This window comes from Oryctolagus cuniculus, chromosome 13 (assembly GCF_964237555.1).
Source record: "Oryctolagus cuniculus chromosome 13, mOryCun1.1, whole genome shotgun sequence".
Classification (NCBI taxonomy): domain Eukaryota; kingdom Metazoa; phylum Chordata; class Mammalia; order Lagomorpha; family Leporidae; genus Oryctolagus; species Oryctolagus cuniculus.
In genome coordinates this window covers 29,820,111-29,834,105 of record NC_091444.1, presented here as the reverse complement: position 1 = coordinate 29,834,105, position 13,995 = coordinate 29,820,111, and the positions used below count along the sequence as shown (strand labels likewise).

The window sequence follows — 13,995 nt, the reverse complement described above, 5'->3', positions numbered from 1 at the left end:
GCAGTTCAGTTATGATTGGAAGATCCTTTCATTCTCCTGTAATACTAAATAAATAATACCACTGGTACTCACCTTAGACTACTAAGCAATTAATTTCCCCAAACCATGTAAGTTTTACTTGCAAAAGTGTTCTATTATCTATCATCTACTTATGTCATTTATGTATCCTGCTTTTATGTTTATATTACATATACAAACAGATATATAGATATATATATATATATATATAGGGTTAAGGGTTAGGGTTAGGGTTTTAAAATTTTAAAGTATGAGAATAATTATGTTGTAATTGGAAAAGTACAAAGAATTTATTTAAAAGTGTTTCAGACATGAACTGACAGCCCCCCTTTTATTCTCAGTTTGATTCTGTGGCTGATATATCTGATGTGTCAAGCAACGTCACACTAAAAAGTTACACCATGCACGTTGAGGTACCTCTGTGTGCTGCATGAATGCATGAGCTTTTGCATGCATGTGGACTGCCTAGTGAAAATGGGGAGGTTTGCATTGCCTGGAGCTGCAGAATCAGAACCTTCAGACATTCCGAGAGCTACATTCTATCACATAGCACATTCTAGGTTCAAATCAAGGAGTGATTTTATCTTTCTGATTTTTTAAAAAGTTTACTCTTCAATGCCATCTCACTAGTCAAAGTGATCAATTTCAGTTCATAATTGATCATACTGATAGGTCTAAGAGTCAAAGGGATCACATAAACAAGACTAGTGTCTGCTAATACTAACTGATAGAATTAAAAATGAGAGAACGATCCAACATAGGGGGCGAGATACACAGCAGACTCATAGAATGGCAGATGTCCTAAATAGCACTCTGGCCTCAGAATCAGCCCTTAAGGCATTCAGACCTGGCTAAAAAGCCCATGAGAGTATTGCAGGCATGGAAAGCCAAGACACTCTGGCAAAAAAAAAAAAAAAAAAAAAAAAAAAACCACCCTAAATGAAAGATCTCTGTGAATGAGATCCCAGCGGAATCATTAGGGGTAAGTCCAATTGAGCATGTGCTAAATTGTACATCTCTTCCCTCTCTTATTCCCACTCTTATATTTAACAGTGATCACTTTTCAGTTAAATTTAAACACCTAAGAATAATTGTGTGTTAGTTAAAGAGTTCAACCAATGGTATCAAGTAGAATAAAAAAAATACTAAATGGAAGAAAATAGTAAGTTATTCCTTAACAGTCAAGACAAGGGCTGATCAAGTCATTGTTTCTCAGTGTCCATTTCACTTCAACAGGTTTCCTTTTAAGTGCTCAGTTAGTTGTCACTGATCAGGGAGAACATATGATATTTGTCCCCCTGGGACTGGCTTATTTCACTCAGCACGATGTTTTCCAGATTCCTCCATTTTGTTGCAAATGACCGGATTTCATTTTTTAAATAAAAGTTTTCTAAAAAAAAATTTATTCTTATTTACTTGAAAGGCTGAGCAGGGGGAGGGAGTATCTTCCATCCATTTGTTCACTTCTCAATACTTTTAACAGCCAGGACTGGGCCATGTTGAAACCCGGACCTCAAACTCCATCCAGGTCTCCCACATGGGTGACAGGATCCAAGCAGTTGCGTCATCGCCTGCTGCCTCCCAGAATTCTTTCACAAGAAACTGCACTGGGAGCAGAACAGCCAGGACTTTAACTGATACTCAGATATGGAGCGGGGGCATCCCAGCAGCAGCTTAACCTGCTGCACCACAACACCCACCTCATCTTTCTGATGTTAATGTTAAAATAAGACCTAATTTCAACTGGAGGCTGGAATCCTTATAACAAGGGATGATGGAGGGAAGTATCCATTTCCCCACAGATATCCAGGGTTTCTAAAGTGAAAGACAGACCATGCCAACCTATTGGGCACCCAGGAAAGAACTCTGTAGCTGTTCCCTTTGACTGCTCTGGGAAATGCTGATTCACAAGACGAGAGTAACTTGTTGACCAACCTGCACCCCTCACTACATCTTTGGCACAGCAGCAAGTATCGCCCCCACTCCCGCCTCCAAGAAACGATAGCCAGAGCACCAGGGCAGGAGCTCTGACACACGTGTCGATGCATCAGCTCACCCTCACCAAGAGTCCAAGGCTAGAGTGTTCACAAGTGCACAGACATTAAGTTTTGTAGAACTTCAGTCATGCTCTCTGTCGACCGTGTGTGAGACACAGTAGTTCTCTGTCATAGTTCAAGTCTGTTTTCTCTGTTAATCACCAGGAGGAACTTTCTTTTCAGGGATTAGCTGATACCAAAATTCCCCGGTCGGGGACCCCTGTGAGTATCCGGAGCAACCGCAGCTTGTCTGTACTGCGGATCCCCAGTCAAAGCCAAGTCAGCCGAACCTGTTCCCAGGGCTCTCTCCACCGCAGCGTCAGCCAGCTCCTGGACCTTCAGGACAAGAAAGTTGTGATCGATGACTCGCTCTGGGAAACCATCATGGGCCACAGCAGTGGACTGGTAAGTTGATTTCCTATTGCGGATCCGTGATGCACTATCCCAGGGGGATATGGATAAAGCCATGGCAGGAAACGTCCTGCATTTCATTCAGTGCCGCCCTGTGGCACTTGGTGTGTCCCTCTGGGCGCTCACTCACCCGGTACTGTTGGAATGGACTTGTTTAATACTACAGTTGCCTGAAACCTTGCCTGGTTCTGGCACACATATGGCAGAAGCTCAGAAAACAGATAGATGAATTAACAAAGCAAGGTGGGATATGCTTCAATAACCTGAGGCAGAAGGGGACTGGAAACATTCGAACTAGCCTAAAACAAGGCATGAAATACAAGTACCTGTTTTACTAAAAAAAAGAAAAAAAAGTGCATTTCCCTCCCCCCCCACAACTGATTTACTGTTGGAGAAGAAAAGAGTATTTTTTGAACAAACGGTGCTTAACATTTATTAATATTTACAAGAATGGAATCGTGATTCAGAGGGTAGGTCATTCAGAATTGAAAGTTAGTCTCAGGGGCTCATATCATAAGGAAGGATACAGGTGCTTGGATTATTAACCACCACCACAGGGATGACCAGACCAGAATAGAACTGCAGGTGACAATTTTCAGAAACAAAGCAAAATTCACATCCAACGATCAGAAGTCAGAATAAGTCCTCAGCGTTAATCCTGTATGAAAGTTAACTTTTGAACTGATTCTGGTAAAAGTCGATTCCATCTTTTTGACAGACTTCAAGTGACCACTTAAGTATGGAAACTCATATAGGCTGATGGAATTCTAAGCAACCTTTATGCTTAGTTGACGCTTTCCAGAGAAAGTTTATGTAGCTTAGAAACAGTGAGCCCTACACAACAGTCAAGCATTTTGCCAACATCATGCAAGTTTGGTAAAGACTGCAGATGTGTCCTATGGAAACACGAGTTGGTGTCAGCAATGACTCCAAGGTTGCTTTTCTTGAGTGGAGAGAGTTTCTTTCTTTCTTTAGATTTATTTTCTTTATTTTAAAGACAGAGTTACAGAGAGAGGCAGAGACAGAGAGAGAGATCTTCCATCCATTGGTTCACTCCCCAGATGGCTGCAATGGCCAGAGCTGTGCCGATCTGAAGTCAGAAGCCAGGAGCTTCTTCCAGGTCTCGCATACAGGTGCAGGGGCCCAAGGACTTGGGCCATCTTCCACTGCTTTCCCAGGCCACAGCAGAGAGCTGGATGGGAAGAGGAGCAGCCGGGACTAGAACCAGTGCCCATATGGGATGCTGGCGCTTCAGGCCAGCACTTTAACCCGCTGAGCCATAGCGCTGGCCCCAAGAGTGTTTTCTTAACAGGTTAAAATGATTCCTTTTCAAGAAACTCAGAAAGATCATGATAAATTACATTGTTACTATTTATGAGCCTCTTTTTTGCATAATTTCAGTCCACTGGGTACAAATCTCTGACTCTTTCAAAGGTAACTGTGTCATTATCTAACCTCCTAGTGGCTAAGATGGCTTAAACGCTAGAATTTTTACCAGCCACCAAACTTTGTCATTATGCTATCTATCTAGATGTCTGTTGGAGAACCAGTCCCATGAACTGGCTCATAAGTAGACAGCCAACTAGGAATTTAGCTGCTCTGTATTTTCCTCTGAGGCTGAATTATTCATCTCTACTTCTTTTAACCGCTGGCTTCTTTAGCCCTTAGCCTCCCACTCATCTCTCTCCCAAGTTCTCACTTTGCTTTCACTGAAAAGTTGACTGCCACAAAGCCCTTCTTGACTAATGGCAAATAACAAAAGGAAATATTTGGCTCCAAGTACCCTGTCACCATCAAAAATGAAAATGTACAGTCTTTCATGGATGTTTAGAATTTTATATATAATTATATGTATATATAATGTATGTTTAAAAATCATAAGCCTGCTTGATGTTTTTATAACTATTAAATTCTTAGATTCCATTTTAGTTCTAAACTTTTTCAATGACAATTATTTAAGCATTTTATTAATCATTTCTTGAAATATGAATAATTGCCAATTGTATTTAACATGGAAATTGGCAATTTGATATTTTAACATAACACAACATGAGCTTGGATTGATTACATCCCTTAATCTTCATAACTCTATGAGGTAGGTTCTATTGTCATCATTATTTTTACAGAAGGAACTGAGGAACAGAGACAGTAACAATTTACCCAAGGGACACATAGCTAAGAAGTATTGTATCCCTAGAGTTGGGATCTTAAAAAGATCATCTGACTACACAACTCCAATCTGTAACTACTGATGTTGTCATTTCTACTTGGTTTTTACAGTACTAGTAATAGGCAGTGGGCAAAGGGATTCAATAAGAGTTTTTGAGGTGCTAGTACTTGGCAAGCCACCTGTTCATATAGATATGTTGTGTGATCTCCCCACTACACAGAAGAGGAAAACTGAGACTTAGAAAGGTTAATGAAATCAAATCACATACATTTTTGGGTTAGTCTATAGTTCATGTGTGCTTTGTGATGTGATTCTTTCAATAGCATAAATTTAAGGCAAGAACTCTGTCAGTGTTGAGCACAGGTTTTCAAGCCTTTAATAAATACTAAGTACCTTTTAAATCAAAGTGATAGAAATATCCATTGACAGCAGCTACTCTGTGTAGCCAAGATTGTAACCACTGATGATTGGCTTCTTTTCCAGTATGTGGATGAAGAGGACCTGATGAATGCTATCAAAGGTTTCAGCTCGGTCACGAAAGAACACACCACGTTCACCGACACTCATCTGTGAGGGAAGCAGGCTCACGCCCCAGTGCTCCTGAGTTATTGGCTGACACATCATAAATGCTGAAAAATCATTGTTTGTTATTCCGTGGTCCCTTAAAAAAAGAGGATTGTTTTGGAAATAGTTCCTCTCTAGTGGAAATTTGAGAAATGTTGTTATTCTGATTGTCTGAAATGAGGGATAATATTGATGTAAAAATACTTGATCTGCTATGCTTATTTTGTGGAAAATGTAGAAATACTGTATTTTTCCCTTGGCTTTGTTTGGCAGTGATGCTGTTAGTTAAATGAATAATGAGTGGCCAGTATTAAGCGCATGTTCTGCCTCTTTGTTATAACTCCTGTAAGCAAACACATCTGTAATGCACATTTGGCAGTGGCTGTGCAAATTATGATATATAGGTATGTTTTCGCCAAAACTTATATACTTTCTGATGTGGAAACCCAGGATTGGCTAATTAATTTAGTTTTTTTCGTTTGCCCGTTTATTGATTCTGGGTAAATTAGTTGTTAAGCTGACACAAGTGAGCTTTGTTCAAGGCTGAATGCCCGCCTCACATGTGCTATTTAAGAGCTAGAGCAGGTGGTCTTTTTAGTCACACACTTGGAAGCTTATCCTTGATGGACTCTTCCTTAAATGTGAGTCACTGGTCGAGTTGAAACTGAGCTTGTTACCATAGATGTTAGGAAAAGAGGTGCAGAACAGAGAGGAGGCAGTGTACAAATTTACAGCCAGACTGAATTTATTCAGAGAAAATAAGTTCGTAGAGGAGGATGACCAATTGCGTGTGTGCACATTAACGGAACACGTGCAGAAGGCCCTGACCCCCAGGGTTGGGCCTTTTTATATTTTAGGAGGGCTAGGGATGGGGGTGAGGTAGGTAGGGGGCAGCAGGCAGAGGTGAATTCCTGGAACTGGGCAGGGCCTTGGGAACCTTGAAAATAATGCAGGATGGGGTATATAGGCAAAGGGTATGAGACCCAATTGGGATTCAAGGGCAAGGAATACATTCCAATGTTTATCTGTCTCTTGGGCAATGAGCAAGAATGGCTGAGGCTTATGTCTTTGTTCTATCAGAACTCATCCTTATTTTTGAAAAGATAATCAGATATGCTTATCATTCTATGTTATTTAAAGAACATTATAAAACTGTAAAAGAATACCATGGGTAGAAAACTGCCAGGGAGATCAGTCTCCACTTAAGCATCTAATTCGACATTGAAGTAGTTATTATAATAATTCAATTAGGTGAATCACTCACATTTTAATTCCAAAGTGTGGAGTATACAGAGGCCCTATAGCTTCTGCTCAGAACATCACCTCCTGCAATGCTCTCCTAACCTTACTTGTATATTTTTTAGATTATTTGTTTTGATTGACACAATAATTGTACAGATTTATGGGGCACAATGTAACATTTTGATATATGCGTACATTTTAATGATCACATTAGGATGATTAGAATCCATTACCTCATATATTCAAGATTTCTTTGCAGTGTGAACATTCCAAAGTCTTTTCTCTAGCTATTTAGAAACATACAGCATTTTACTGTTAATTATTGTTTGCCTACTGTGCAATAGAAAACCAGAAGGCTTATTTTTATAATAAGGAAAAAATACTTTTTAAATCCGTAAAAGTAAACCTTTCTGAGGTTTAATTTATATTTTTTTCATTTTTGAACATTCTTTTTTTTTTTTTTGAGCAACTTAATTAACTTTGAAGAAAGACCCAAGAATGATACATCCTTTGTAAGCACTTAGACATAAATATAGCTTATGAGACATAAGAATATCCTGCACTAAATAGACTAAAATGAAGTAAATCTTCAAGAACAAATTTTATGATTAACTCTCATAATCCAATTCTTAGAGGACAGAGGTCCTGCTTGGTAAGTTAGTGAACAGTGATGCTTTTATATTAATTTAACAATTAACACTCTTGTGTATGACATCAGTGATCACTCGAGGCTCTTTTTTTTTTTAATTTATTTATTCACTTGAAAGAGTAGAGGGAGGGAGGGAGGGAGGGAGGGAGGAGGGAGGGAGGTTGGTGAGGAAGTCTTCCATCTGCTGCTTCACTCCCCAATTGGTGGCAATGGCCAGAGCTGCACTGATCAGGAGCCAGGAGCCTCTTCTAGGTCTCCCACGTGGGTGCAGGGGCCCAAGCAATTGGGCCATCTTCTACTGCTTTCCCAGGCCACAGCAGAGAGCTGGATCAGAAGTGGAGCAGCTGGGACTCAAACAGGTGCCCACATGGGATGCCAGCACTGTAGGCAGTGGCTTTACCCACTACACTCAGTGCCAGCCCTACCCAAGGCTCTTAACATGAGCTGCCAAGGCTATGGAAGCCTTTGGAATCCAGAAACCCTTTCAGTATTTCGACAAAGCCATAAACAATGTACTTTTCCCTTCAGAGAAAAGTACATCCTTCTTTGATGACTACTTCTTTCCACTAGGGTCTCACCCACAGAGGTCCTTCATGTAGGACAGTTTTTGCAACAGTGTCTTGACTTTCAACGCCTGAAATGTTCTCATGGGATTTTCAGCCAGATCTGAAAGCCTTAAAGGCTTGATTCTGAGGTCAGAGTGTTACTTAAGGCAGTTGTCATTCTGTGAGTCTGCTGTATGGACTGTTTACCATGTTGGAGCATTCACTCCTTTTTAATTCTATTATGATTACCAAACACTTAATCCTATTTATATGATCACATTAACACTTAATCCTATCCATATGCTCACTTTAAATTTTTTTTTTAAATATTTATTTATTTATTTATTTGAAAGGCAGAGTTACAAAGAGGCAGAGAGAAAGAGAGGTATTCTATTCACTGGTTAACTCCACAAGTGGCTGCAACCAGCTGGAGCGGGTCAATACAAAGATAAGAGCCAGGAGCTGTTTCTGGGTTTCCCACGGAGGTGCAGTGCCCCAAGGACTTGGGCCATCTTCTACTCCTTTCCCAGGCCATATCAGAGAGCTGGATCGGAAGTAGAGCTGCCAGGACTCGAACTGGTGCCCATATAGGATGCTGGCACCACAGGAAGCAACTTTATGCCCTACACCCCAGCACTGCCCCCCCACTTTAACATTTAAAATGCTATTTTTACTACCCAGCTTAAGGGGATTTGGGGTGCCATGGCAAGTTTAAAAACTGTACCCTTAGAAGTAAGTCTGTAGGAATGTATGCAGAACAATACAGTTTTACAGTTACAAACTTCATACATTTCACAACTACAACTTTAGGAACATGATGATTCTTCCCATGGTGTCCGCCCTCCATCTACTCCCCCACCACCCTTCCTCCTCCCTCTCTATTCACGCTCTTATTATTACTAAGATCTATTTTCAATTAACTTTATACACATATGATTACCTCTATGTTGAGTAAAGAGTTCAACAAATAGTATGAAAAAAAAAAAAAAACCTGTTCCTCAAAAGTCAAGACAAGGGCTGTTCAAAGCCATTGCTTCTCACTTCTACAGACTGTACTTTAGATGCTCAATAGAGCATAGATCAGGGAGAATATACGGTATTTGTCCCTTTGGGACTGGAATATTTCACTAAGTGTGACATTTTCCAGTTTCAGCCATTTTGTTGCAAATGACTGGATTTTATGTACCACTGTGTAGTATTCCATGGTGTATATATCCCATAATTTCTTTATCCAGTCTTCAGTCGATGGGCATTTGGGTTGATTCCATGTCTTAGATATTGTAAATTGAGGTGCAATAAACATGGAGGTGCAGATAATTTTTCATATGCTGATTTCATTACCTTTGGGAAATTTCCCAGGAGTAGGATGGCTGAGACATATGGTAGGTCTATAATCACATTTCTGAAGTATCTCCATACTGTCATCAACAGTGGCTATACCAGTTTACATTCACACCAACAGTGGATTAGGGTACCTTTTTCCCCACAACCTCTCCAGCATTGGTTGCTTGTTGATTTCTGTATGAAAGTCATTCTAACAGGGATGAGATAAAACCTCATTGTGGTATTTTTTTATTAGCATTTCCCTGATGGCTAGTGATCCTTAGAATAATTTTATGTGTCTGTTGACCATTTGGACTTTCTCTTTTGAAAAATATCTCTTTAAGTCTTTTACCCATTTAATAACTGAGTAGTTTATTTTGTTGTTGAATTTCTTGATTTCTTTATATATTCTGGTTATTAATCTTTTATCAGATAAGTTGTATAGTTCGCAAATAATTTATCCCATTTTGTTGATTGCCTCTTTGCTGAATGTTTTCTTTTGCAGTGCAGATCTTCTCAATTTGATGTAATCCCATTGGTCAATTCTTGCTTTGATTGCCTGTGTCTCTGGGATCTTTTCCTAGAGCCCTTTGCCTGTGTTAGTGTCCTGCAGGGCTTCCCCAGTGTTCTCTAATAATTTGATGGTATCGGGTCATAGATTTAGGTCTTTAATCCATTTTGAGTGGATTTTTGTGTAAGATGTGAGGGGTCTTGCTTCATACTTCTGCATGTGGAGATCCAATTTCCCAGCACCATTTGTTGAAGAGACTGTCCTTGCTCCACAGATTGATTTTAGCTTTTGTCAAAGATAAGTTGGTTGTAGACATTTGGATTGAGTCCTGGTGTCTCTATTCTGTTCCATTGGTCTATCCATCTGTTTTTGTACCAGTATCAGGCTGTTTTGATTATAACTGCCATGTTGTATGTCATGAAATCTGGTATTGTGATGCTTCTGACTTTGTTTTTGTTGTATAAAATTGCTTCAGCTATTCCGCGTCTCCTGTGTTTCTATATGAATTTCAGCATCATTTTTTCTGTATCTGAGAAGAATGTTCTTGGTATTTTGATTGGTATCACATTGAATCTGTAAATTGCTTTTGGTAGTATGGACATTTTGATGATATTGATTCTTTTTTATAAGCCTTTTATTTAATGAATACAAATTTCATAGGTACAGCTTTTAGTAATACAGTGGTTCTTCCCCCATTCCCGGCCTCCCATCCCCACCCTCGTACCACCTCCTACTCCCTCTCCCATACCATCCTTCATTAAGGTTCATTTTTTAATTAACTTTATATACAAAAGACCAACTCTATACTAAGTCAAGATTTCAACAGTTTGCACCCACACATACATACCAGGTATAAAGTACAGATTGAGAGTGAGTTTTAGTTATTTCTCATAGTACAACTCATTAAGGACAGAGGTCCTACATGGGGAGTAAGTGCACAGTGACTCCTGTTGTTGATTTAATAATTAACACTCATTTTTAATGTCAGTGACCACCTGGGGCTCTTGACATGAGCTGCCAAGGCTATGGAAGCCTTTTGAGTCCACAAACTCTGACATTATTTACACAGGGCCATATGCAATGTGGAAGTTCTCTCCTCCCTTCAGAGAAAAGTCATCCTTCTGTGATGACTCCTTCTTTCCACTGGGGTATCACTTACAAAGATCCTTCATGCAAAACATTTTTTGCCACTATGTCTTGGCTTTCCATGCCTGAAATGCTCTCATGGGCTTTTCAGCCAGACTCAAAGGCCTTAAGGGGCTGATTCTGAGGTCAGAGTGCTGTTTAGGGCATTTGTCATTCTATGAGTCTGCTGTATAGATTGCTTCTCATGTTGGAACTTTTCTTTTTAATTCTTTCTATTGTTATTATTAGACAATTGGTCTTATTTATGTTTTCCATTTGACACTTAATCCTATCTATATGATCAATTCCACATTTAATATGATCACTTTATCACATAAAATGGGATTACTACCATCCAGATTAATGGGATTTGGAGTCCCAAGTCAAGTTTTTAGCTTTACCCTTAGGGGTAAGTCCATGGGAATGTGTGAAAAACTGTACAGCTCCTCCCTCTTTCATTTCCACTCTTATTTTTAACTGGGATCTATTTTCAATTGACTTAATATACCTATGATCAATTCTATGTTAAATAAAGAGGTCAACCAATGGTATTAAGTAGAAGAAAAAAAAGAATGAAAAAAAATGAAATAAAAAACTGTTCCTCAGCAGTCAAAAAAAGCGCTATTCAAGTCATTTCTTCTCATAGTGTCAATTTCACTTCCACAGGTTTCCTTTTAGGTGCTGTGTTCATTATCATGGATTGGGGGAAAATATGGTATTTGTCCCTTTGGAACTGGATTATTTCACTAAGTATGATGTTTTCCAGATTTATGCATTTTGTTGCAAATGTATAAATTTCATTTTTTTAAACCACTGTGTAGTTTTCCATAGAGAACATATCCCATAGCTTCTTTATCCAGTCTTCCATTGGCAGGCATTTAGGTTGATTCTATGTCTTAGATTTAATTGAGCTATAATAAACATGGAGGTGCAGATGACTCTTTTATTTGCTGATTTCATTTCATTTGAGTAAATTCTGAGGAGTGGGATGGCTGGGTCATATGGTAGGTCTATATTCAAATTTCTGAGGTATCTCCAAACTGTCTTCCACAGTGGTTTTACCAGTTTGCATTCCCACCAACAGTGGATTAGGGTAACTTTTTTCCCCACAACCTCTTAAGCATTGGTTGTTTGTTGATTTCTGTATGAAAGCCATTCTTTTTTTTAATAGAAAACTTTTTTATTTAATAAACATAAATTTCAAAAGTACAACTTTTGGATTATAGCATTTCTTCCCCCCATAATACCCTCCCGCCTGCAAACCATCCCATCTCCTACTCCCTCTACCATCCCATTCTTAAGATTAGATTTTAATTATCTTTATATACAGAAGATCAACTCTATACTGTGTAAAGATTTCAACAGTTTGCACCCACAAAGACACACAAAGTATAAAGTACTGTTTGAAGATTAATTTTACCATTAATTCTCATAGTACAACACATTAAGGACATAGATCCTACATGGGGTACATGGGGAGCAAGAGCACAATGACTCCTGTTGTTGATTCAACAATTGACACTCTTATTTATGACGTCAGTAATCACCCAAGGCTCTTGTCATGAGCTGACAAGACTTTGAAAGCCTCTTGAGTTCACAAACTCCATCCTTATTTAGACAAGGCCATAATCAAAGTGAAAGTTCTCTCCCCCCTTCAGAGAAAGGTACCTCCTTCTTTGATGGCCCCTTCTTTCCACTGAGATCTCACTCATGGGGAGATCTATTTCTTATGAAAGCCATTCTAACTGGGGTGAGGTTAAACTGCGTTGTGGTTTGATTTGTATTTCCCTGATGGCTAATGATCCTGAGCATTCTTTTCATGTGTCTGTTGGCCATTTGGATTTCCTTTTTTGAGAAATATCTATTTAAATCCTTTGCCCATTTCTTGATTTGGTTGTTTCTTTTGCTGTTGTTGAGTTTTTTTGATCACTTTATATATTCTTGTTATCAAACCTTTATCAGTTACATGATTTTCAAATAATTTCTCCAATCTGTCCATTGCCTCTTTACTTTCCTGTTTCTTTTGTGGTACAGAAGCTTCTCAATTTAATGTAATCCAATTTTTTAATTTTGGTTTTTATTGCCTGTGCCTCTGGAGTCTTTTTCCAGGAACTCTTTGCCTGTGCCAATGTCTTGCAGGCTTCCCCAATGCTCTCTAGTAATTTGATGGTATTGGGTCATAGATGTAGGTCTTTAATCCATTTTGAATGGATTTTTGTGTAAGGTAAGGGCCCTGCTTCATACTTCAGCATGTGGAAATTCAGTTTTCCCAGCACCATTTGTTGAAGAGACTGTCCTTGGTCCAGAGAATGGTGTTAGCTCCTTGGTCAAATATAAGTTGGTTTTAAATGCTTGGATTGATTTCTGGTGTTTCTATTCTGTTCCATTGATCTATCCATCTGTTTTTGTACCAGTACCAGGCTATTTTGATTATAACTCATGTAGTATATCATGAAATATGGTATTGTGGGGCGGAGCCAAGATGGCGGAATAGTGAGGGCGCACACCGATAGTCCGGGAAAATTTAGTTTAATAAAAGTGGAGTTATGGTAGCCTCAGGAAAAGGATCAGGGAAAAATTGCAGAGGAAACTCTTCTGGATCTAGTGGCTGTGACTCGGAGGACCTATGGGGAGAGCAAGGTCACCCACCACGTGGAAGCTGAGCCACAGGAGCTGCCGGAGCCGCTGGAGCCACCGGAGCTGCAGAGTCTGTGCACCAGTGCTGGAAGGGGAGGTGAGACAAAAACCTCTCGGTAACTTGAGACATTGGCGGGGAAAGGCAGAAAGAGCCTGCAGAGAATGAGGCCTGAAAGCACACTGGGGAAAGTTCACCAGGCTGGCTGGAGGAGAGAAAAAAATCGAATAAATAAGGGGAACCAGCACGGACATTTAGCCTCTCTCTGCACTCACCTTATAAAGCCGAGCAAGACAAAGGGCAGGTGCCATTTTAAGTAAGTAAAGCAGCGCACGCCATTTTGCATATGTAAAGCGGGTGCCCTGTATTAGCCAAGCAGAAAAACCTGACTCTGGCAAGCAAACCAATACCCACAGGGGCCAGATTTCATACATCAACTACTCTCAATTCCACTCAGCTGTGTGGAATTACTTCCCAACTGAGTCAAAAAAAAAAAAAAAGAGAGAGAGAGAGAGAGAGAAAGAGAGAATGAGAGCGAGCAAGAAAACAATCAGGGTGAATCACCTTTGGCACACCCTTAACCCTGTAGAACCAGAGCTCTCTGGCCACACCCATCACAGCCTCTAAGGATCCATCAAAAGCAGACAGTCTTCTTAATCTAGAGTCACAGTATAACGAGAAAAAACCAAAGAATATCTCCAATATGCCAAACAAATGCAAAAGCCAAGGTAACAAGAACAAGGAAGACACTATGACACCCCCAAAT

General features: G+C 39.6%; 1 protein-coding gene across 3 annotated transcripts in view; it reads left to right on the top strand.

Annotated features, from left to right (window-relative positions):
• The window catches only part of USH2A (usherin), an 848,241-nt gene extending 834,495 nt beyond the window's left edge, over nucleotides 1-13,746 (top strand). For 2 of the 3 annotated variants that reach the window (XM_070055318.1, XM_070055317.1), the window contains exons 71-73: nucleotides 360-431; nucleotides 2,238-2,459; nucleotides 5,119-13,746. In XM_070055318.1, coding sequence (XP_069911419.1) covers nucleotides 360-431; nucleotides 2,238-2,459; nucleotides 5,119-5,208 — 384 coding nt within the window. In that variant the 3' untranslated portion in view covers nucleotides 5,209-13,746. The remainder of the gene's footprint in view (nucleotides 1-359; nucleotides 432-2,237; nucleotides 2,460-5,118) is intronic. The other variant, XM_008268426.4, reaches the window with a different exon arrangement.
• Nucleotides 13,747-13,995: the final 249 nt, after the last annotated feature.